The sequence below is a fragment of the Stenella coeruleoalba genome, assembly GCF_951394435.1.
Source record: "Stenella coeruleoalba genome assembly, chromosome: 2".
Lineage (NCBI taxonomy): Eukaryota > Metazoa > Chordata > Mammalia > Artiodactyla > Delphinidae > Stenella > Stenella coeruleoalba.
The window spans coordinates 157,935,202-157,956,374 of record NC_137147.1 but is presented as its reverse complement, the minus strand read 5'-3'; the positions used below and the strand labels follow the sequence as shown (position 1 = coordinate 157,956,374).

The window sequence follows — 21,173 nt, the reverse complement described above, 5'->3', positions numbered from 1 at the left end:
TTTGTTTTGTTTCTTAGATTCCAGTAACTGTCATTTAGAAAGCATTTTACAGTTCACAAATCACTTTACCACCTGGTATTTGATTTTCCCAGCAGTCCTGTAAGTCAGCAGTGTGTTGATAGTTACCGCTTTTACACATTCGGGAACTGAAGCAGCCCAGGGAGGTTAATTTGCCCACATTCCCACAGCTAGTAAGTATCTGTGAAATGAGGCCTGAGCTGGGGTTTTCTGTCTCCAAATGCCATGTCCTCACTCCTGTCAATCGTCTGTGGCTGCATCATTTGCAAAAGTGAAAGTTGGTGAAACTCTCCATTACATGCCATCTGGTGTCCTTTCTTATAAGATTCATGAAATCAAGTGGAAAAAGTAAACTTTGGAGTTAGATTTCCCACTGAGTAGCTCCATGAATTTGAGAAAGTTACCCTTTGAGCCTAGTTTTTTAAAAATTATTACTATCTATCTGTGTTGCAGAGTGTTCTGAGCTAAGAATTAAATAGGTACTAAAATTAGATAGCACATGTGAAGCACATAGCAGAATGCCTGACACATAGTAGGTCTTGAAGATAATATTAGTGTCTGTGCCATCAGAGGAAATGCTGTGCATTCTAGAAGCACATCAGGAAAGCTCAGTTCCTCACATATTCTTTTTTTGCCTTGAAAAAGTGGCTAAAACTTAGAGTAAGGTTTTATGCTCATTTTCAGTGATACTTCAAGAACAATCAAGTCCTCCTTCCACTACTTGCTGCTGCTTCCTTCAATACTTATTTGCCTCTGAATGGTTTTATAAACTTACTCAGGTCCCTGGGTAGACAGGGCACACTTTTTTAAATAGAATTTCTCAGTGGCTGAGAATAACCCATCCAATTGCACCATAGTTTTGTGAAACCCTTTGAAAGGTAGAGAGAGGATGAAACCGTTCTGTATCATCCCACACCTGTGAAGCTCTATTTGTCTCCATAAAGAGGGTGGAGGAGGATTGGAGAAGTCGTCTTTTCTCACCCAATACATCTCTCTCAGGACTTCGTGACTCTTCTTTGATGAGCGTGAATCCAAATTCTAAAATAAAGTGTCTTCCCCTTCCCTCTAGGTCTTCCTAGCGGAGTTCAAGAAAACCAATCAATTTTTCGCAATAAAAGCCTTAAAGAAAGATGTGGTTTTGATGGATGACGACGTGGAGTGTACAATGGTAGAGAAGAGAGTTCTCTCCTTGGCCTGGGAGCATCCGTTCTTAACGCACATGTTCTGTACGTTCCAGACCAAGGTAAGGCTATCCTTCATCTCTGCCTCTCACCCCAGTAAATCTGGGTGCTCCTGGCAGCCCTCATCTGGAGACATGGGATACTCTCTCCGTTTATTTCTTCCATCCATCCAAATAAGTTTCTTCTGCGCTAAACACCATTGAAATATTACTTAGAATTTTTTAATGTAGTTGATCGGGAAAGGGCCTTACTTCTGGATTTGTTTGTTTTTTAGAACTTGGTTTAACTTATATAAGCAGTATGTGACTTGCTTAACAAGGCAGTGCTTTGTGAGAGGGAAAAAGTGACATCTGTTTATTCATCTACCATATGTGTATTTGAAGAGATGAAAGTTGGAAAAATAGATCAAAACCTGTGTGCACTGTTATTTTCCTTTATAAGGCCAGTAGAAGATCACCCTTTAGAGCAGGCTTCATCAGTGAGGCCCTGAGCATTGTGGTAAAAGGGTGAATTTTGTCAGAAGTGTCTCTTCTGGGAGAATTCTCCTCCTGATCTCCTTTTTCCTTAAAATTAAAAAAAAATTTTCGTTTGACTCATTTTAGAAAATTTGGAAAGTGCGTATATGCTCAGAGAAGAAATCATTTTAGAAAATTGATTTTAGAAAATTTGGAAAGTGCTTATATGCTCAGAGAAGAAATCATTTTTAGAAAATTGATTTTAGAAAATTTGGAAAGTGTTTATATGCTCAGAGATCATTTTAGAAAATTTGGAAAGTGCTTATATGCTCAGAGAAGCAAATCATATGTAATCCCATCACTTGGGTATACTCACCGTTAATACTTCTAAGTTTATCCTTCTAGATTTTTCCCCCATTAGATTTTTAAAGGTAAAAATAATGACCTACTGGAAATACCTCCTGTTCTGTAACTTGCATTTTCAACACTCTCTACATTTCCTCACATCTGTGGGTATTCTTCTACAATTTATCTAATTAGGCTACTTCTAAATTTTGTTCTGATTCGAATAACACTGAAATGAACATCCTTGTAGTTCAGTCTTCCTGCACAGACATAATGATTTTCTCTTTTTATTTTTCTACCCTACTTGACCCTATATCCCTATGTATGAGAGCCCAGAATAATAAGCAGACCCATGTGGAGCCATATGGTTAAGGTCCAAAGAACATGAGGAGTTTTTCTCTTGTTCTCTTTCAAGCCTTGATGAGAATGTCCTACCTTAGGACAAGTAACTGAGGACCTCAAGATGCCTCCAGCCACAGGAGGCATTAGTGGGGAAACTGGGAGTCAGCCAGAAAATGTGGGCAGTCACTAGGGGTTTCATCACCACTTCTCCAGCTCCCAGTAGCTTCTCAGCAAGTGTTTAATTAGGGAATAAATGAATAAATATACTTGGCTAAAATAAAGAGAAACCAGACCATGAAAAAGCACTCAATGATCATATACTGTATTCAAAGCATTGTGAAGGATATAGAACGAATACAGTTCCTGACCTGGAGAATTTCATACTATAAAAAATTAAAGAGGCAAGAATGACACTTCTAACAGTGGTGAGTAATATTAATTGCAGAATGCAGACTCTAAGCACCAGAGCTGAGAAAACTAGAAAGTAGAATTTGAATAGAAATTAGAATAGGCAGAAAGGGTCTTGGACAGCAGAGGTGTAGGGGCTATAAGAAGGCATGAAGGAATAAAGGGATTATGATAAGCTCTTTAAAAGTAGGCTTATGTTTTCCAGCAGGAAGGAGCTTGGAATTTCTGATAAGGAGGGTTAGAAAGATTTCCTGCTAGAAATTTCCTCCTGGAGATCGTAAATATCTGCTGGTCTGGGATGGTGCAGATATTGTACTGGAAGACAAAGTAAGCAACTGTCCCACTCTCCTGGGCTGTGTTCTAGATTTGCTGTGGTTACTTACAATCTCATTTTTTCCTCTTGAAATATTGTGGGACTTTTATCAAAATACTAAATACACCTCAGACCAGGCTTCTAGGGGCATTATGTAATCAAGTTTCACTCGGCACCTTTCCCTGCTGTTTTTATATATTTGTTTGTATCATTGTTTTCGTACTGTGTAGGGAAGGCTGTTGTGAATCCCACTTTGCAGAAAATAGGTATGTTTCCTTCTCTGATTGCCAGTTAGAGCCTCAGGCAGAGTTTGCTTCTTTCCCCGTTACAGGAAATGCTCTTAAGATTTCAAGCCTATGTAATGCTTTACCAAAACCAGAAAAGTAAATGCATGAGAAAAAGTGTCAGAGAATGTACATATCAAATGTAAAAATGACTGTCTCACTACTTAGATTTCAAGGAATTGAGTCCTTTTAGAAATAAGAGATGTGGGGGGGGGCAGGGAGAGGCAAAGCTTACATTATACTTTCTGAAGGACCCTGATTTGAGATGTCCTGATTTTTTAATTTTATTCATTTTTTATTGAAGTATAGTTGCTGTACAATATTATGTTATAGGTGTACAATATAGTGATTCATAATTTTTAAAGGTTATACTCCATTTATACTTATTATAAAACATTGGCTAGATTCCCTGTGTTGTACAATATATCCTTGTAACTTATTTTATACTTAATAGTACTGATTTGTTCTTCAAACCTTGTATGTCAAACAAAGTAACCACAAGTGAGTTACACACAAGTGAGTGTAAACAGCAGCAGTCGATATGAATCATGATTTCCTCTGGGTAATTTTTTAATGTAGTCAGTTGGGAAAGGGCCTTACTTCTGGATTATTTTGTCTGCTTGCTTATTTTTTAGAATTTGGTTTAACTTATATAATAACGAGGATTCCAAGCATATGTGACTTGCTTAACAAAGCAAAGATTGCTTTGGCTCTTTGGGGTCTTTTGTGGTTCCATACAAATTTTAGGATTATTTGTTCTAGTTCTGTGAAAAATGCCATGGGTATCGTGATAGGTATTGCATTAAATCTGTAGATTGTTTTCCATAGTATGGACATTTTAACAATATTAAGTATTCTAATCCATGAACACAGGATATCTTTCCCCATTTCTTTGTATCATCTTGAATCTTCTACATCAGTATCTTTTAGTTTTCAGACTACAGGTCTTTCACGTCTTTAGTTAAATTAATTCCTAGGTATTTTATTCTTTTCTGATGCAACTGTAAATGGGATTGTTTTCGTACCTTCTCTTTACGCAGTATACAGAAATGCAACACATTCTGCATATAAATTTTGTATCCTGCAACTTTATTTATAAGGTCTAATATTAGTTTTTTCACAGTTTCTTTATGGTTTTCTATGTATAGTATCATGTCATCTGCAAATAGTGACAGTTTTACTTTCTTTTTTCCAGTTTGGATATCTTTCGTTTTCTTGTCTGATTGCTATGGCTAGGACTTCCAATACTATCTTGAATATACGTGGTGAGAGTTGGAATCCTAGTCTTTTTCCTGATATTAGAAGAAAAGCTTTCAGCTCTTCACTATGGAATAAGTTGTTAGCTGTGGGTTTGTCATATATGGCCTTCACTAAATATGTTGAAGTGTATTCCTTCTATACCCACTTTGATAAGAGTTTTTATCATGAATGGATGTTAAATTTTTTTAAATGCTTTTTCTGTTATCTATTGCGATGATATGGTTTTTGTCCTTCGTTTTGTTAATATGGTGTATCATGTTGACTGATCTGTAGATATTGAACCATCCTTGCATCTCTGGGATAAATCCCACTTGATCATGGTGTATGACTCTTCTAATATATTGTTCAATTTGGTTTGTTTATATTTTGTTGAGGATTTTTACATCTGTATTCATCTGGGATATTGGCCTGTAATTTTTGTGTGGTGTCTTTGTCTAGTTTTAGCATCATGGTAATGCTGATCTCATAGAATGAGTTCAAAAGTATTCCTTCTTCTTTAATTTTTTTGGAATATTTTGAGAAGGATAGGTATTAACTCTTTTTATATATTTGGTAGAATTCCCCTGTGAAGCAATCTTGTTCTGGACTTCTGTTTGTTGGGAGTTTTTTTTTTTTTTTTCCCACTTATTCAATTTCATTACTGATTATCAGTCTGTTAGATTTTCTGTTTCTTCCTGATTCAGTCTTGAAAGATTGAATGTTACTAGGAATTTATCCATTTCTTTTAGGTTGTGCAATTTGCTGGCATAGAATTGTTTATAGTTGCCTCTTATGATTCTTTGTATTTCTGTGGTGTCAGTTATAGTTTCTCTTTCATTTCTGATTTTATCTGGGCCATCTTTCTTGATGAACGTGGCTAAAGGTTTACCAGTTTTCATTATCTTTTCAAAGAACCAGCTCTTAAGTTTAAGTGATCATTTCTACTGTTATTTTTTGTCTCCATTTCATTTATTTCCACTCTGATCTTAATTATTTCCCTCCTATTAACTTCAGGCTTTATTTCTTTTTATAGTTCATTTAGGTGTCAAGTTCGGTTGTTTGAGATTTTTATTTCTTGAGGTAGGCCTGTATTTCTATGAATTTTCCTCTTAGAACGCTTTTGCTGTGTCCTGTAGACTTTGGAAAGTTGCATTTCCATTTGTCTCAAGGTATTTTTTATTTCCTCTTTGATTTCTTCAGTGACCTATTGGTTATTTAGTAGTATGTTGTTTGGCCTCCATTTGTTTGTGTTTTTTGCAATTTTCTTCTTTTGATTTCTAGTTTCATACCATTGTGGTCAGAAAAGATGCTTGGTATGATGTCAGTCTTGTTAAATTTATTGAGACTTGTTTGGTGGCCTAACATAACCTACCTGGAGAATGTTCCATGTGCACTTGAAAAAGAATCTATATTCTGTTTTTGGATGGAATGTTCTGTAGGTCATTTAAGGCCAGTGTTTCTTTATTGATTTTTCTGGTTGGATGATCTATCCATTGTTGAAAGTGGCATTAAAGTCCCCTATTATTATTGTATTACTTTCAATTTCTCCCGTTATGTCTGTTAATAGTTAGGTGCTTCTATGTTGGGTGCATAAATATTTACAAATGTTAAATCCTGTTCTTAGATTGACCCCTTTATTATTATGTAATGTCCTTCTTGGTCATTTGTTACAGTATTGTTTTAAAGCCTATTTTGTTGGCTATGAATATTGCTACCCCAGCTTTCTTTTCATTTCCATTTGCATGGAGTATCTTTTTCTGTCCCCTTACTTTCACTCTGTGTGTGTCTTTAGGTCTGAAGTGAGTCTCTTGGAGGCAGCATATAGTTGGGTCTTGTTTTTTGTTTTTAATCCATTCAGCCACTGTGTTTTGATTGGAGCATTTAGTCCATTTACATTTAAAGTGGTTATTGATAGATATGTACTTAGTGCCATTTTGTTAATTGTTTTCTGGTTGTTTTTATAGCCCTTCTCTGTTCCTTTCTTATTCTCTTTGCCTCTTTCCTTGTGGTTTAATCATTTTCTCTAATGTAATGTTTGTGTTCCTTTCTCTTTATTTTTTGTACATGATAGGTTTGTTTTTTTGTTTTTTGTTTGTTTTTTTGTTTGTTTTTTTTGCGGTATGCGGGCCTCTCACTGTTGTGGTCTCTCCCGTTGTGGAGCACAGGCTCCAGACGCGCAGGCTCAGCGGCCATGGCTCACGGGCCCAGCCGCTCCGCGGCACGTGGGATCTTCCCGGACCGGGGCGCGAACCCACGTCCCCTGCATTGGCAGGCGGACTCTCAACCACTGCGCCACCAGGGAAGCAGGGAAGCCCCATCATAGGTTTTTGATTTGCAGCTACCATGAAGTTCATCTCTCTCTCTCTCGTATATGTATATGAGTTTATTTTAAGCTCAAAGTCACTTAAGTTAGAATGCATTCTAAAAGCACATTTGTACTCTCCTTGCCAACATTTTGGTTTTTATGTCATATTTTATGTCTTTTTGTGTATCCCTTCACTTCTTTTGTAGTTATAGTTGATTTTACTACTTTTGATTTTACTACTTTTAGCCTTCATGCTAGTTTAAGTGGCTGTTCCACAGCCTTTCCTATATATTTTCCTTTACCAGTGAGATTTTTTCTTTCATATATTTTCATATTTCTGTTTATGGCCTTTTCGTTTCACTTACAAAAAAATGTTAAAGGGTCTTCTTTAAGGCCAGTTTAGCAGTGATGAACTACGTTAGTTTTCACTTGTCTGGGAAACTCTTGATCTTGTCTTCAATTCTGAATGATAACTTTCCCAGGTAGAGTACTCTTGGTTATAAGTTTTCTTCCTTTTAAATTTTTTCCTTTCAGCACTTTATCATGCCACTGCCTCTGGCCTGCAAAGTTTTTGATGAAAAGTCAGCTGTCAGTCTTATAAGGGTTCACTTGTAGGTGACTAGTTGCTTTCCTCTTGCTGCTTTTTCTTATCTTTAATTTTTGCCATTTTCATTGCAATGTGTATTGGGGTATATCTGTTTGGGTTCATGTTGTTTGGGACTCCTTGCTTCCTGGGCCTGGATATCTGTTTCCTTCACCAAGTTAGGGAGGCTTTCAGCCATTTTCTTTTCTCCTCCTGGGACCCCTATAATGTGAACATGAGTAGGCTTGATGTTGTGCCAGAGGTACCTCAAACTATCATTTTTAAATTTTTTTTCTTTTTGCTGTTCTGTTTGGGTGATTTCCACTCTTCTGTCTTCCAGATTGCTGATCCATTCTTCTGTATCGTCTAATCTGCTGTTGATTGCCTGTAGTGTGTTTTTCATTTGTTATTGTAGTCTTCGGTTCTGATTGGTTCTTTCTTATATTTTCTGACTCATTGTTGAAGTTCTCATTGTGTTCCTTTATTCTTCTTTCGAGTTCAGTGAATATCTTTATGACCATTTACTTTGAACTCTTAAATCCAGGTAATTTACTTATCTCTATTTCATTAGGGTGTTTTCCCCAGGGTTTTATCTTGTTCTTTCACTTGGAACATATTCCTCTGTCTCCTCATTTAGTTTGACTTTCTGGTTTGTTTCTATGAATTAGGTAAGACAGCTACGTCTCCTGGTTTTAAAGGTGGCCTTGTGTAAGGAGCATCCCCTGTGTGGGCTGGGCAGCTTTGGCAGTCTGGTTGGGTCAGGCTCAGCCTAGGGGTGAGGGGGGCTGGAACTGGAGCAGGTATGGGCCAGGGGGCGGGGGCTGTCTCTGGGCAGGGTGTCCTGTGGCCACCCTGGCAGGATGGCTGGAGCAACATGAGCCAGAGTGGCCTAGGATATATACCACACCAAAGCCACCCCGGTAGCATGGCTGTAGCTAGTGCAGGCCTGGGCATGCTACGGTGGCCTTGGCAGGCTGGCTACAGTGTCTGGACTGTTTTTCCATCCATGCACAGCACCTCCAACCCTGGAGAGAGTTCCAGCAGTTCCCCATGTGTTTGGCAGATGCTCTAAGGTTAGTAAATGGATTTCCTTCAAATATGGTCTAAAGTGTCCTTTAAATTGCTGGGGGTTTTTTTCTCACTGTGCACCAAGGTGGGCAAGTCTGTGCACAGGCCTCTCAGTGGTATCCCTCTCTACTGCAGATCGCTGTGTCAGGGGTGTTTCCTGTTGATGCTGGGTCTTGGTCCCTCCGTCATTTCTTGTGCAGAAGCTGTTCAATCAGCTCTTTGTTCTTCAGGAGAAATTGCTTTCTGTGTAGGTGTACATCAGTGTGTCCATGGGAGGAATCTTTTAACTGTACTCACTAACAAACTAAAATCTATTAGCAACAATCATAAAACCTTGAAAATACATGTCATAAATTACTTTAGAAACTCACTGTTAACAAATGTTTCTTGTTGACCTGCTAAGTTCTATGTTTCCCCAACAGAGGCAAGACTCAAACTATATGGGGATTAAATTAGAAAACTATTTCCTTTTGCTACCTAATTCTAAGTAGTAAATAGAAAAATACAAGTTCTAGCTTGGAAGAGTAGTATTCTGCTTTCTTGATTTTAAGATAGCATCAATAATTAGATGCCCTGTTTTCTTCTTTTTTTTTTTTCATTTTAACATCTTTATTGGAGTATAATTGCTTTACAGTGGTATGTTAGTTTCAGCTTCACAACAAAATGAATCAGTTATATATATACATATGTTCCCATATCTCTTCCCGCTTGCGTCTCCCTCCCTCCCTATCCCACCCCTCCAGGCGGTCACAAAGCACCGAGCTGATCTCCCTGTGCTATGCGGCTGCTTCCCACTAGCTATCTACCTTAACGTTTGGTAGTGTATGTATGTCCATGCCTCTCTCTTGCTTTGTCACCGTTTACCCTTCCCCCTCCCCATAGCCTCAAGTCCATTCTCTAGTAACTCTGTGTCTTTATTCCTGTTTCACCCCTAGGTTTTTCATGACATTTTTTTTCTTAAATTCCATATATATGTGTTAGCATACGATATTTGTCTCTTTCTGACTTACTTCACTCTGTATGACAGACTCTAGGTCTATCCACCTCATTACAAATAGGTCAATTTCGTTTCTTTTTATGGCTGAGTAATATTCCATTGTATATATGTGCCACTTCTTTATCCATTCATCTGTCAGTGGACACTTAGGTTGCTTCCATGTCCTGGCTATTGTAAACAGAGCTGCAGTGAACATTGTGGTACATGACTCTTTTTGAATTATGGTTTTCTCAGGGTATATGCCCAGTAGTGGGATTCCTGGGTCGTATGGTAGTTCTATTTTTAGTTTTGTAAGGAACCTCCATACTGTTCTCCACAGTGGCTGTATCATTTTACATTCCCACCAACAGTGCAAGAGTGTTCCCTTTTTTCCACACCCTCTCCAGCATTTATTGTTTGTAGACTTTTTGATGATGGCCATTCTGACTGGTGTGAGATGATATCTCATTGTAGTTTTGATTTGCAGTTCTCTAATGATTAATGACGTTGAGCATTCTTTCATGTGTTTGTTGGCAATCTGTATATCTTCTTTGGAGAAATGTCGATTTAGGTCTTCTGCCCATTTTTGGATTGGGTTTTTTGTTTTTTTGATATTGAGCTGCATGAGCTGCTTGTAAATTTTGGAGATTAATCCTTTGTCAGTTGCTTCATTTGCAAATATTTTCTCCCATTCTGAGGATTGTCTTTTCATCTTGTTTATGGTTTCCTTTGCTGTGCAAAAGCTTTGAAGTTTCATTAGGTCCCATTTGTTTATTTTTCTTTTTATTGCGGCTTCTCTAGGAGGTAGGTCAAAAAGGATCTTGCTGTGATTTGTGTCATACAGTGTTCTGCCTATGTTTTCCTTTAAGTTTGATGGTGTCTGGCCTTACATTTAGGTCTTTAATCCATTTTGAGTTTGTTTTTATGTATGGTGTTAGGGAGTGTTCTAATTTCATTCTTTTATATGTAGCTGTCCAGTTTTCCCAGCACCACTTACTGAAGAGGCTGTCTTTTCTCCACTGTATATTTTTGCCTCCTTTATCAAAGATAAGGTGACCATATGTGCATGGGTTTATCTCTGGGCTTTCTATCCTGTTCAACTGATATATATTTCTATTTTTGTGCCAGTACCATACTGTCTTGATTACTGTAGCTTTGTAGTATAGTCTGAAGTCTGAGAGCCTGATACCTCCACCTCCGTTTTTCTTTCTCAAGATTGCTTCGGCTATTCGGGGTCTTTTGTGAAATTTTTGGTTCGAGTTCTGTGAAAAATGTCTGGTAGTTTGATAGGGATTGCATTGAATCTGTAGAGTGCTTTGGGTAGTAGAGTCATTTTCACAGTGTTGATTCTTCCAATCCAAGAACATGGTATAGCTCTCCATCGATTTGTATCATCTTTAATTTCTTTCATCAGTGTCGTATAATTTTCTGCATACAGGTCTTTTGTCTCCTTAGGTAGGTTTATTCCTAGGTATTTTATTCTTTTTGTTGCAATGGTAAATGCGAGTGTTTTCTTAATTTCACTTTCAGATTTTTCATCATTAGTGTATAGGAATGCAAGAGATTTCTGTGCATTAATTTTGTATCCTGCTACTTTACCAAATTCATTGATTAGCTCTAGTAGTTTTCTGGTAGCATCTTTAGGATTCTCTATGTATAGTATCATGTCATCTGCAAACAGTGACAGCTTTATTTCTTCTTTTCCGATTTGGATTCCTTTTATTCCCTTTTCTTCTCTGATTGCTGTGGCTAAAACTTCCAAAACTATATTGAATAATAGTGGTGAGAGTGGGCAGCCTTGTCTCGTTCCTGATCTTATTGGAAATGGTTTCAGTTTTTCACCATTGAGGATGATGTTGGCTGTGGGTTTGTCATATACGGCCTTTATCATGTTGAGGTAAGTTCCCTCTATGCCTACTTTCTGCAGGGTTTTTATCATAAATGGGTGTTGAATTTTGTCAAAAGCTTTCTCTGCATCTCTTGAGATGATCATATGGTTTTTCTTCTGCAATTTGGTAATATGGTTTATCACATTGATTTGATTTGCGTATATTGAAGAATCCTTGCATTCCTGGGATAAACCCCACTTGATCATGGTGTATGATCCTTTTAATGTGCTATTGGATTCTGTTTGCTAGTATTTTGTTGAGGATTTTTGCATCTATGTTCATCAGTGCTATTGGTCTGTAGTTTTGTGACATCTTTGTCTAGTTTTGGTATCAGAGTGATGGTGGCCTCGTAGAATGAGTTTGGGAGTGTTCCTCCTGCTGCGTATTTTGGAAGAGTTTGAGAAGGATAGGTGTTAGCTCTTCTCTAAATGTTTGATAGAATTCGCCTGTGAAGCCATCTGGGCCTGGGCTTTTGTTTGTTGGAAGATTTTTAATCACAGTTTCAATTTCAGTGCTTTTGATTGGTCTGTTCGTATTTTCTATTTCTTCCTGGTTCAGTCTTGGAAGGTTGTGCATATCTAAGAATTTGTCCATTTCTTCCAGGTTGTCCATCTTATTGGCATATAGTTGCTTGTAGTAATCTCTCATGATCCTTTGTATTTCTGCAGTGTCAGTTGTTACTTCTCCTTTTTCATTTCTAATTCTGTTGATTTGAGTCTTCTCCCTTCTTTTCTTGAAGAGTCTGGCTAATGGTTTATCAATTTTGTTTATCTTCTCAAAGAACCAGCTTTTAGTTTTATTGATCTTCGCTATCATTTCTTTTTCATTTAGTTCTGATGTGATCCTTATGATTTCTTTCCTTCTGCTAACTTTGGAGTTTTTTTGTCCTTCTTTCTCTAATTGCTTTAGGTGTAAGGTTAGGTTCTTATTTGAGATGTTTCTTGTTTCTTAAGGTAGGATTGTAGTGCTATAAACTTCCTTCTTAGAACTGCTTTTGCTGCATCCCATAGGTTGTCGTGTTTTCATTGTCATTTGTTTCTAGGTATTTTTTGATTTGCTCTTTGATTTCTTCAGTGATCTCTTGGTTATTAAGTAGTGTATTGTTTAGCCTCCATGTGTTTGTATTTTTCACAGATTTTTTCCTGTAATTGATATCTAGTCTCATAGCATTGTGGTCGGAAAAGATACTTGATATGATTTTAGTTTTCTTAAATTTACCAAGGCTTGATTTGTGACCCAAGATATGATCTATCCTGGAGAATGTTCCACGAGCACTTGAGAAGAATGTGTATTCTGTTGTTTTTGGATGGAATGTCCTATAAATATCAATTAAGTCCATCTTGTTTAAAGCTTGTGTTTCCTTATTTATTTTCATTTTGGGTGATCTGTCCATTGGTGAAAGTGGGGTGTTGAAGTCCCCTACTATGATTGTGTTACTGTCGATTTCCCCTTTTATGGCTGTTAGCATTCGGCTTATGTATTGAGGTGCTCCTATGTTGGGTGCATAAATATTTACAATTGTTATATCTTCTTCTTGGATTGATCCCTTGATCATTATGTAGTGTCCTTGCCTCTTGTAATAGTCTTTGTTTTAAAGTCTATTTTGTCTGATATGAGAATTGCTACTTCAGCTTTCTTTTGATTTCCATTTGCATGGAATATCTTTTTCCATCCTCTCACATTGTCTGTATGTGTCTGTAGGTCTGAAGTGGGTCTCTTGTAGACAGCATATATATGGGTCTTGTTTTTGTATCCATTCAGCCAGTGTATGTCTTTTGGTTGGAGCATTTAATCCATTTACATTTAAGGTAATTATCGATATGTATGTTCCTATTACCATTTTCTTAATTGTTTTGGGTTTATTATTGTGGGTCTTTCTTTTACTTCTCTTGTGTTTCCTGCCTAGAGAAGTTCGTTTACCATTTGTTGTAAAGCTGGTTTGGTGGTGCTGAATTCTTTTAGCTTTTGCTTGTCTGTTAAGGGTTTAATTTCTTGGTCAAATATGAATGAGATCCCTGCTGAATAGAGTAATCTTGATTGTAGGTTTTTCCCTTTCATCACTTTAAATATGTCCTGCCACTCCCTTCTGGCTCACAGAGTTTCTGCTGAAAGATCAACTGTTAACCTTACGGGGATTTCCTTATGTGTTATTTTTCCCTTGCTGCTTTTAATATTTGTTCTTTGTATTTAATTTTTGATAGTTTGATTAATATGTGTCTTGCTGTGTTTTTCCTTGGATTTATCCTGTATGGGACTCTCTCTGCTTCCTGGATTTGACTATTTTCTTACCCATATTAGGGATGTTTTCAACTATAATCTCTTCAAATATTTTCTCAGTCCCTTTTTCTCTTCTTCTTCTGGGTCCCCTTTAATTCCAATGTTGGTGCATTTAATGTTCTCCCAGAGGTCTCTGACACTGTCCTCAATTCTTTTTATTCTTTGTTCTGCTCTGCAGTAGTTATTTCCACTATTTTATCTTCCCAGTCACTTATCTGTTCTTCTGCATTAGTTATTCTTCTATTGATCCCTTCTAGAGAATTTTTAATTTCATTTATTGTGCTGTTCATAGTTGTTTGTTTAACGTTTCTTGTATTTTCTCCATTTTATTTCCAAGATTTTGGATCATCTTTACTATCATTACTGTGAATTCTTTTTCAGGTAGACTGCCTATTTCCTCTTCATTTGTTACATCTGGTGGGTTTTTACCTTGCTCTTTCATCTGCTGTGTGTTTCTGTCTTCTCATTTTGCTTAACTCACTGTGTTTGGTGTCTCCTTTTCCCAGGCTGCCGGTTCGTAGTTCCTGTTGTTTCTGGTGTCTGTTCCCAGTGGCTAAGGTTGGTTCAGTGGGTTGTGTAGGCTTCCTGGTGGAGGGGACTAGTGCCTGTGTTCTGGTGGATGAGGCTGGATCTTGTCTTTCTGGTGGGCAGGTCCATGTCTGGTGGTGTGTTCTGGGGTGTCTGTGGCCTTATTATGATTTTGAGCAGCCTCTCTGCTAATGGGTGGGGTTGTGTTCCTGTCTTGTTAGTTGTTTGGCATAGGGTGTCCAGCACTGTAGATTGCTGGTCGTTGAGTGAAGCTGGGTGCTGGTGTTGAGATGGAAATCTCTGGGAGATTTTCGCCATTTGATATTTCGTGGAGCTGGGAGGTCTCTTGTGGACCAGTGTCTTGAACTTGGCTCTCCCACCTCAGAGGCGCAGCCCTGATGCCTGGCTGGAGCATCAAGAGCCTGTCCTCCCCATGGCTCAGAATAGAAGGGAGAAAATTAAGAAAAAAATTTTAAGTAATAAAAAACAGAACCCTAGGACAAATGGTAAAAGCAAAGCTATACAGACAAAATCACACACAGAAGCATACACATATACACTCACAAAAAGAGAAAAAGGGAAAAAATATATATATCATTGATATATATATATATCATTTATATCATTGATATATATATATATATATCATTGTTTCCAAAGTCCACCTTCTCAATTGTTGTCTCTTCAGGTATTCCACAGATGCAGGGTACATCAAATTCATTATGGAGATTTAATCTGCTGCTCCTGAGGCTGCTGGGAGAGATTTCCCTTTCTCTTCTTTGTTTGCACAGCTCCCGGCGTTCATCTTTGGCCCTGCCTGTGCGAGTAGGTCACCTGAGGGCGTCTGTTCTTTGCTCAGACAGGACGGGGTTAACGAAGCAGCTGATTCGGGGGCTCTGGCTCACTCAGGCCTGGGGGAGGGAGGGATACGGATGTGGGGTGAGCCTTCGGCAGCAGCAGCCTTAGCGTCTCATGCCCGTCTCTGGGGTCTGCGCTTTTAGCTGCCGGCTCGTGCCCATCTCTGGAGCTCCTTTAAGTGGCATTCTTAATCCCTTCTCCTCACACACCAGGAAACAAAGAGGGAAGAAAAAGTCTCTTGCCTCTTCGGCACGTTCAGACTTTTTCCCGGACTCCCTCCTGGCTTGCTGTGGTGCACTAGCTCCCTTCAGGCTGTGTTCATGCCGCCAACCCCAGTCCTCTCCCTGCGCTCCAACTGAAGCCTGAGCCTCAGCTCCCAGCCCTGTCCACCGCGGCGGGGGAGCAGACAAGCCTCTCGGGCTGGTGAGTGCCAGTCAGCACTTGTCCTCTCTGTGGGAATCTCTCTGCTTTGCCCACTGCACCCCTGTTGCTGTGCTCTCCTCCGCGGCACCAAAGCTTTCCCCCTCTGCCACCCGCAGTCTCTGCTCGCGAAGGGGCTTCTAGTGTGTGGAAACCTTTCCTCCTTCACGGCTCCCTCCCACTGGTGCAGGTCCCTTCCCTATTCTTCTGTCTCTGTTTTTTCTTTTCTCTTTTGCCCTACCCAGCTACGTGAGGAGTTTCTTGCCTTTTGGGAGGTCTGAGGTCTTCTGCCAGCGTTCAGTGGGTGTTCTGTAGGAGTTGTTCCACATGTAGATGTATTTCTGATGTATTTGTGGGGAGGAAGGTGATCTCCACGTCCGTCTTATTCTTCCACCATCTTGAAGCTCCTCCAAAGATGAGGCACTTTTGAAGAAATACTTTTGCAAAAGCATCTGAGTTAAACAGTAACTGTCTGTAATGACAAAGACTTCATTTGATAAGGAAATGTAGTTATTTCTGTGATATACATTTTAAAATAATAACTGGAAGGATGTCTGATTACATTATACCAGGACATATCAATTTTGGGAATACTTATATATCTGTACAAATACAACATAAAGGAGGCTTAGTGTTACTTTTTGACAGTGCTTCCCATGCAATTTAGCATAACAAATAAACTTAGTTTGTTTTCTCTCCTTATAAAAAGAGAGATGTTAAACTAATCTTTTGAAATGTTCCTGGGGCTCTCTGGAAAATCTCAAAGTTGGTTTGAGGTCAAAAAGATTTCATTTAGAATTTGATTTGTGGGAAGTTTGTCAAAAACATCAAAAGGTTTAAAAATACTTGGTCACATAGGAGTTCCGTGGCTTAATATAGTTTTTAAAATTTCTTGAAACATGCTTTCTGATAGTAAATATTTCGGTATAGCACAAAAGAAAAAAATATTTACTAATAGACCCAAATATCTTTAGTTGCTCTGTAGGAAGCCAAAAGTAGATAAACCCGTGTTCAGTTATTAGTGTTCCAATATTTTATCTTATTTGGAAATTATCTAGATATTTAATGCCTATCCATCATTTAATCTAACTTAGCAAAACTTTGTTTCAGGTTACCACAAAGTTTTGAGGAAACTATTTTAAAAGTTACCTAAAACCTTTTATCCCATTTACATCTATTTAAACAAAGTCAACCATCACCCCCGAGCTATTTTTCTTGCTGAAAACTTTGTAACAGAGATAATTTGAGCAGTAAAACAAAGTCGTTCGTCTGCATTATTTTCAATGCTAAGACACATTTTAATTAAAATCGAACAAACTTCAGCTAGCTTTTATTTACCAAAGATTATCTCAGACCATGTGAATTTGAGAAGCATTTGGGTTAGTTTCTATTACCGGCATACCTTGCTTTATTGCACTTCACAAATACTGCATTTTTTATAAATCAAAGCTTTATGGCAACCCTGCATTGAGCAAGTCTGCCGCTGCCATTTTTCCAGCGGCGTTTTCTTACTTCATGTCTGTGTCACATTTTGTTAATTCTTGCAGTATTTCAGACTTTTTAATGTTACATTTGTTATGGTGGTCTGTGCTTAGTGATCTCTGATGTTACTACTGTAACTGCTCCACTGACCAGCCGTTTCTCTGTCTCTCTCCTTGGGTTCCCCCCTAGTCCCTGAGACACAATGTTGAAAGTAAGGCCAGTGAATAACCCTACAATGGCCTCTAAGTGTTTAGTGAAAGGAAGAGTCACACATCTCTCGCTTTAAGTCAAAAGCTAGAAATCATTAGGCTTAGTGAGGAAGGCATGTTGAAACCTAAGATAAATCGAAAGGTAGGCCTCTTGCACCAACCATTAGCCAAGGTGTAAATGCAAAGGAAAAGTTCCTGAAGGAAATTAAAAGTGCTATTTCAGTGAACACAGGAATGCTAAGAAAATGATCTAGTCTGGATAGCTCAAATCAGCCACATATTCCCTTAAGCCAAAGCCTAACCCAGAGCAAGGCCCTACTCTCTCCAACTCTGCGAAGGCTGAGAGGTGAGGAAGCTGCAGAAGAGAAGTCTGAAGCCAGCAGAGGTCGGTTCATGAGGTTTAAGGAAAGAAGCCATAAGCCATATACATAAAAGTGCAAGCTGAAGCAGCAGGGGCTGAAGTAGAAGCTGCTACAAATTACCTACGAGATTCAGTGAAGATAATTAACCAAAGTGGCTCCACTAACAACAAATTTTCAATGTAGATGATAGAGCCTTATGATGGAAGAAGATGCGCCATAGCTAGAGAGAACGCCATAGCTAGAGAGAAGTCGGTGCCTGGTTTCAAAGCTTCAAAGGGCCGACTGACTCTCTTGTTAGGGGCAAATGCAGCTGTGACTTTAAGTTGAAGCCAATGCTCATTTACCATTCCAAAAGTCCTAGGGCCCTTAGGAATTATGCTAAATCTACCCTGCCTGGCTCTATAAATGGAACAACGAGGCCTGGATGACAGTACATCTGTTTACAACATGGTTTATGGAACAACGAGGCCTGGATGACAGTACATCTGTTTACAACATGGTTTACTGAATATTTTAAGTTCACTGTTGAGATCTGCTCAGAAAAAAAAAAAAGGTTCCTTTCAAAATATTACTGCTCTTTGCAATGCGCCTGGTCACCCCGAGAGCTCTGATCAAGATATAAACTGAGATTACTATTGTTTTCATGCTTGCTAGCACAGCGTCCATTCTGCAGCCCCTAGATCAAGGTGTGAATTCAACTTCCAAGTCTTATTATTTAAGAAATACGTTTTATAAGACTAAATCTGCCATAAATGGTGATTCCTCTGATGGATATGGGCAAAGTAAATCAAAAACCTTGTGGAAAGAATTCACCATTCTCGATGCCGTTAAGAACATTTGTGATTCACGGGAAGAAATCAAAATATCAACATTAACAGGAGTTTAAAAGAATCTGATTCCAACCCTCATGCATGGCTTTCAGGCATCCAAGCCTTCAGTGGAGGCAGCAACTGCAGATGTGGTGGAAACAGCAGGAGAACTAGAATTAGAAGTGGAGGCCGAAGATGTGACTGAATTGATGCAATCCCATGATCAAATTTTAATGGATGAGTTACTTCTATGGATGAGCAAAGAAGGTGGTTTCTCGGTTTAGAATCTACCTCTGGTAAAGATGCTGTGAAGATCGTTATATAAACTTAGCTGATAGAGCAGTGGCAGGGTTTGAGAGGATTGACTCCAGTTCTGAAAGTTCTATGGGTAGAATGCTATCAAACAGCATTGCCTGCTATGGAGAAACCATTTATGAAAGGAGGAGTCAATCAACAGAGCAAACCTCATTGTTGTCTTATTTTAAGAAATTACCATGGTTACACCCACCTTCAGCAACCAGCACTCTGATTAGTCAGCAGTCACCAACACTGAGGTAAGACCCTCCACCAGCAAAAAGATTATGATTTGATGAAGGCTCAGGTGATGATTAACATTTTTTAGCAATAAAGTATTTTTAGTTAAGGTATATATATATGTATTTTTTAAGGCATAATGCTATTATGCACACTTAATAGCCTACAGTATAGTGTAAACATAACCTTTATATGCACTAAGAAATCAAAAAGTTTGTGTGACTTGGTATATTATGATATTAGCCTTATTGTGAGGGTCTGGAACTCAACCTGCAATATCACCGAGGGATGCAGGTATATCTCTGGGAGTTTTAGGAATATTTAATTCATATAAGTGCTTAATTTTCTTCAAACCAATTAAATTGAGTTTTTTCTTTTACAATTTTAGTAATACCATTAGGAGGTGAAAAATACCATACACATATACACAGACACATAAGCTTACAGAGAGGTACAGAGACCTTATAGCTTTCATTTTAAAATTACTACCATGAATCAGCTACAATACAAAATTCACTGCTTATAAAAGCAGCTGAATATCTTAAGTTGTTTACCTGGTGGAGGGAGTAAGTTAAGGTTACCCGCTCAGACGGCTAAAGCTTTTCCACTAATGTTCGTAGGGAAGACACTTATAAGATTTTTGCCTAAGTTTCAAATGACCTTCCCCCTTTCGTTTTCCTTCTGATAGGAATTACCTCCCTAAAGTTTATATAACGTTTACATCTCAAAGGCACAGGGATAGAATGTAAGTTCCTCCAAGCAGGACTTTGGTTTCCTAAGGCCAGAATTTTTACAATACATACACGCCTTGGGATGGGTGATAGGAATAGTTGGATTTTTGAACTGCCTCTAGAGCTGACTTTCTAGTTTTGCAAAATGTTTAAGATCATGACAGTAGCTCTCAATTCCTCAAAGAATTGGGTTGCAGCCTAAATGACATCATAAATTGATCCACCCCATCCAACTAAATTATCCTTAATTCGCTTTTTTTTTTTTTCTTTTATATCAGGGAGAAGATTTCTAACTAAGATGGAAATCCTATGTTCTGGATTTAGAGCTGTTTGCCTTTGGAATGTTTTAGTAAATCCTTTCACAAAGGCTTTAGAAGGTTTTGCTTACCCTGGGGGGTACATAGTTTTATTTTGGCTTAGGGGAAGAGGCCTAAAAAAAAAAAATTCCTATGAGCTTCCAATTTCTGACCAACTTCTTACCACTGAGCTACTTTTTAAAGAAATCCTTATAAATATCTTGCCAGTTTTCAATCGGGACAAACAGCAGATATTTCTTGCAGTATTGAACATCCCCTTGTACTCCCCTTGTACTTGATGTCCCCAAAGGGGATACAAACGTTGTTATATTTTCCTCTCTTTATCATGTACTACAAGAGATCCAGGGGAGCTGACCCTCACCTTAGCTGGCTTCTGCCGGTTTTCGTGGGATCACATCTGCAGGCTCTGCGTGGGGTTTAATGTAGACAGTATAGCTCTGGTATCTACCATAACTTGGTAATTGTTTTTCATTCATTTTAATTTTAGTTTGCCTTAGCTGCTTAAGGGAATAATGTAATGTAGCAGTTTACCAGAAAATCCCTCAAGAGTCTCGACCATCCTGGGAAGCGCCCTTTGGGGGCCCTCCTTTAAGGGTAGATATGGGGCTGTCTGTGAAGCCACTAACTTGGTGGATTTTATGGTCCTGTTGCCTCTTTAGGGTAGAAAGACAATTTAGACCGGATTACTAGAATGAGTATTCAAATAAAGGAGGACAGAGGGGAGCAGTAAAGGTTATATAACGTTCACTTTGCCATCTGTTTCAGGTGCCTCCTGTGCCTTTAATTTTTCATTAGCCTTTTGCAACAAATTTTTCAGTGAAGCTAGTCTGGCATCTTGAAGCCTTTTGAAGGCTTCTGCATGCCAGTTAAAATAAGTATCCCCATTCTGTTTGTTTGATTTGGGAGCCCTTACTTTCAAGGGCACTTCTCAGATGATCTCTACTAATTGGAACTTTCCTCATAATGGCCGTTGCAATCTCTCCAAGGGCCGGCAGTGTTTGGTAGGACCCTTAGCCGCAAAGGTAGTTCAGCCACGTTTCTGTCCAGCCGTATTTTGGAGTCCCCATCGTGACAGTTACCAAGCTAAGTTCTCAGAACCCCAAACAACAATCCTGAGTTATTTTTAGTAAGATTTTTGCCATTTTTGTAGCTATCTGCAGCTTCCGGAATTATAGTTCTTAGATATAAAACAAGCACGTGGCACACTTAACTCTTTAGAGTTTAAAGGTCTCATTTTTTT

General features: G+C 38.5%; 1 protein-coding gene across 6 annotated transcripts in view; it reads left to right on the top strand.

Annotated features, from left to right (window-relative positions):
- Window positions 1-21,173, top strand: part of PRKCQ (protein kinase C theta) — a 148,432-nt gene that overhangs the window by 80,583 nt on the left and 46,676 nt on the right. For all 6 annotated transcript variants that reach the window (XM_079913761.1, XM_079913764.1, XM_079913760.1 and 3 more), the window contains one exon: window positions 1,088-1,261. In XM_079913761.1, coding sequence (XP_079769887.1) covers window positions 1,088-1,261 — 174 coding nt within the window. The remainder of the gene's footprint in view (window positions 1-1,087; window positions 1,262-21,173) is intronic.